The 4,534-nt window shown below is 43.2% G+C and overlaps 1 protein-coding gene across 1 annotated transcript; it reads right to left on the minus strand.

The window, feature by feature from the left end:
* Nucleotides 1-2,258: 2,258 nt before the first annotated feature.
* Nucleotides 2,259-4,145, minus strand: LOC147666372 (general transcription factor II-I repeat domain-containing protein 2B-like). The gene has a single exon (XM_086949099.1). It carries the CDS (start codon nt 4,143-4,145, stop codon nt 2,259-2,261), a length of 1,887 nt encoding a protein of 628 aa, XP_086805225.1.
* Between the last annotated feature and the right edge of the window lie 389 nt (nt 4,146-4,534).

Raw genomic sequence — 4,534 nt, forward strand, 5'->3', positions numbered from 1 at the left:
TCCCCTCGACTGAGTGGCAGCAACCGGTGCAGCACTCAACGCCTCTCGACTCCAGCACCCGTCTTCGGAACGCATTACCCTGACTGCATGGAGAAGATCAACACATCTTGCTGGTTGTCATCTGGAAAAGTACTTTGTTTATTTGAGCATGCGTGGGTCTTCTAGCCGGCCGGTGCTCCATCGTGGTCACCCAAACTTTGATTGGGCTCTGGTCCAGTACCACCTAAATTAACCTTTTTAGTGCTACCTACTCCTAAGCGCTCTACTGCATTTTTTTATTCAATATCTCAAATTCTACACATTGGATTTTTGTGGTTTTGGTCTTGTTTTATATATAAAGTCAACCTTTATTTTTCTAAACTGTCTTTCTGTTGTGTTGTCATTGGGTTACTGTAGGATCTATTTCACAAATACTTTACACATTGCCTTCTAAGTTAAGCCTGCCTGATCTGTGCCAAACTACCAGAGGGTGAGCACAGGATAATTTAGGTTGGTGTGTGCCTTATCCTGATAAGGATTGTGATCTCTAATCGGACAGGGTGCATACCTCTGCCAACCAGAGACCCAATTTCTAACAGCGTGGAAACCCCACTGCACCTTCTTTTTCTGTGATCTTGTGTCATTGGTTAAGCAAAATGCATGTTCGAAGCCCTACATTTATCGTTATATAGTGACCTGGTGTATCTTCATGTGGTGCCTCTTCTACCTCTCTAACAGGTGTAATCACAACTCCTTTGAACAAATCTTGTACAAATTCAAAAATGTCATTTTTCAGCAAAAATGTCAATAATCACAGATGGAATCTCATCTCCGACCAGGAAATTACTGTTTATCCACAATTTCCATCTGTTGTTCACAACCAATGTCACCGTGGCACCACACCAACTGACCAATCTCAGCGTGGCACACTATGTCCTCACTCTAACTCCTCGTAGCAGTTCACCCTCCTTTGTGATTTCATGAACTCTCTCTTCACAACAGTTGGCATGCAAAACAAAATTCAAATGCAATTTCAACAAGTAACTTTGTCTGGTCCACTAAAGAATCGATAGTATTTAATTACACAAGAATCAATCCAAAACACCACCTTCCAGCCTATTTAAATTCACACTCAAATGAAACCCCGAACTGTGGGGTATCACCCGGATTGGTGCTGCTTCTTCATGTGCAATGGGATTCACCATACCAACTAAATCTCACATTCACCCAAAGATAAATGTCCCAATCTCAATTGCACCTCAAAACTTAGCAGACAATTACAATAAAGTGTCTTTTGCACTTTTTAAAAATATTATCCTGACCTTAGGTCACGTCACACCCGATAACAACTTCAACTTCCCTGCACTCAGCGCCACACTCACATGTTAATCAAAACACATCTGCAAAACACAACACGATCTCCACAAAAATACCACAAGCTAAGCATAAGCAACTGCAATGCGTGACCGTATTAATAGTCAATCCTCTGAGGTTACAACTCTCTCCTGAACCGCTGGAACTCTGCTGATTCTCCAAACTGAAATGTGGGCTCTAGGGGCTGGGTCTAAACTAATCTAGAATGGGATATTCTAACTCCCCTTACTTTAGTAACTAACCATCCTTGTTCTGCTACCATCTGCAGGAGCACTGGGCCGGTCTTACCATTTATCCAGCAATTATTCTTTTTTTATTTGTCAGAGAGGGGAGTTAATTTGAATAAAACAATTTAATTTACAGTGTAGCCCATTTGGCCACACATTAAGGACCAGGAATCAGTAAGTAAGATTACATAGGTTTTATTATAAATTAAGATACAAATGTATATAAACCTCAAAACATATTGTAAATATACAAAATCATTACGACTGTTATGCCAAAGCGTCAAATGGAATTCAAGCCAAGTCAAGAATACTTTTATTTGGATTTACAGCCATAAAAGCAAGATAAAATGTACACCATGGGTGCTCACAAACTTTCTCTCGGGGGCCGAATTTACAGTGTGGTTTGTGGCCGAGGGCCGCACCGGTGGGGGCGGGGTCATTTGGGGGCGGGGTCATTGGGGCGGGGCTAGAGGGGGTAAAAAAAAAATGGTCCCGTTTCAAAACATTACTAGTCAATGCTGTATTTCCAAAGCAGATGTAACTACATGCAGCACATGTTTATAATATTTTTTTATTAGCAGACCAGGGCAATCTTAAGTGGTATTGAATGGCAATTTGCAGCAACCGGATATTCAGCACATGTCCAGAGCCAAAAAATAGATATGTTAAACACAAACACTATGAACTTATTTTACATTTCATGTCACCAATTAGTTTTCTGTAATCTGGTACCAAGTTGGAAACGGCAAGCCTTAAGAGCTGCTCCAGATGTATGTCTGTAAGTTTATTTCTAAGTTTGCTCTTCAACAGTCCCATTGTGGAAAATGAACATTCGCAAGCATAGGTTGACCCAAACATACAAAGTACCTTCTGGGCCACTGTAACAAGAAGAGGAAACTTGTCAGGGGGCACAATTTTCCAGAATTCTTCTGGTGCCTGCCCCAAAAAAGATGCTTCAAGGGCTGAATTGTGCTGCATGTCAATGAGCTCTAGTTCTGCTTGAGCCCTTTCCATGCCAATAAGGGCAACAACATCAAGATTCCGCGCACTCACCATCCAGGGGTTTTCAACCAGCCTGAACAGAGGGGTGAGGGCTCTGAATTGCGAAAATCGTCTTTTGATCTCCCCAGAAATTTCCTCAAGACATGCACCAGGGTCAAGGTTTGCCAGAATTTCTTGTGCCTCTGGAAACCTCTGCATTACAGCCAACAGTTTTGGAAAGTGGGTGAAGTCACTATCATCCAGTTGTTCTTTGAATAGCACAAGCTTACTTTCAAACGCATAAATACCATTCATGAGGGAGCACACAAGCTGTTGTTTACCTTGCAGGGTCAAATTGAGAGTATTAAAATGTGTAAAAAGATCTGAAAGAAAATGGAGCATAACAAGCCATTTCACATTTGTTAGTTCTGGGAACGATTGGCCTCTACTGTTCACAAAGAGTACAATTTCAGGAAGCAAAGCGATGAACCGCTCCAGAACCTTCCCTTTGCTTAGCCAACGCACGTCGGTGTGCATCAAGACGTCGGTTTGTTCCGCTTCAGATTCCTGCAGCATTGCTTTAAAAAGTCTATGGTTCAGAGCTTTGGCACGGATAAAATTAACAATTTTCACTGCACCTTTTAGGACATTATTCAGTTCTCCATGCTTTAATTTTGCACACAACACTTCCTGATGAATAATGCAGTGGTAGTCTATCACAGTCTGTCCTATGAGCTTCTTTTTAAGCATCGATACGAAGCCTCTGTCATGGCCTACCATGGCAGGAGCCCCATCCGTTGTTACGCTGACAAGAGTGTTCAGTGGTATGTCATTTGTTTTGAAGTAGTTGCACATACTGTCCAGTACATCTTCTCCTCTTGTGTGCCCTTGCAGTGGTAGAAGGCAGAGGAGCTCTTCTTTGGGATGAAGCGATTGGTCCAGATACCTCACCCAAACTAATAACTGGGCCACATCGCCTATGTCTGTTGACTCATCCATGGCAATGCTGAAGAACGGTGACTCTCTGACTGATTGAATCACCTGCTCCTTGACGTTTTGTCCCATTGCCTCTATTCTGCGTGCACATGTTGAATCGGATAGCTGCAATGCACCAATTTCCTTTAAAATGCTGGCTTTATTAGTGTAGCTGTCAAATAAAATTTCTGCTGCTGAAAGGAAACATTGCTTCATCAGCTCTGCATCTGTGAAAGGTTTTTTATGTTTGGCAAGCAAGTAGCATATTTTGAAAGACGCTTCTGTAACAGCCTCAGATTCTTTCATCTGGCAAAGGAAGATCTTCTGCTGGGAAAGAAGTGCTTGCTTTAATGATGCCACTTTTGCAGAACGCAGTTTTGAGTTCAGTGGGAAGTTCGCAGTGAATCCAGAGTGCCGTGTTCTGTAGTGCCGTTCAAGGTTATACCTCTTAAGAACATTTACTTTCTCTTTGCAAAGCAAACAGGTGGCTTTTTCTTTTGGGCATTCCACAAACAAGTACTCTTCTTTCCACGCTTCCCGGAAGGTTCTGTGTTCACTCTGTATTGATCTGGGTCGTTTGCAAGCCTTAGAAACTGGACTGTAGGCCATTGCGGAGCTCTCCAGCTAGTTTGTTACTATGCAATCAGTACCAGGAATCCGATTTTCCACCAGACGTCACCCTACGACCGATGCGCACCACGACCGCTGGACCGACACTGCGTCACGACCGCTGGACCGACACTGCGTCACGACCGCTGGACCGACACTGCGTCACGACCGCTGGACCGACACCACTTCTCGCAACAGATCTGTGAGCAACACCAAAGGAATGCAGGAAATGTGTCACTCAATAGCGCATGTTAACCCATAGATATCTTAGTGCTGAATAACAGATTTTTATTGCTACCCAACTCATTTTATCGACCTCAGATGGATGAAAGGCAGGACCTGCCGGGATTTGAACCTGTGACCATGAGCTAGAACCCAGGGCCCTGCGG

This window comes from Lissotriton vulgaris, unplaced genomic scaffold (genome assembly GCF_964263255.1).
Source record: "Lissotriton vulgaris unplaced genomic scaffold, aLisVul1.2 SCAFFOLD_808, whole genome shotgun sequence".
Classification (NCBI taxonomy): Eukaryota; Metazoa; Chordata; class Amphibia; order Caudata; family Salamandridae; genus Lissotriton; species Lissotriton vulgaris.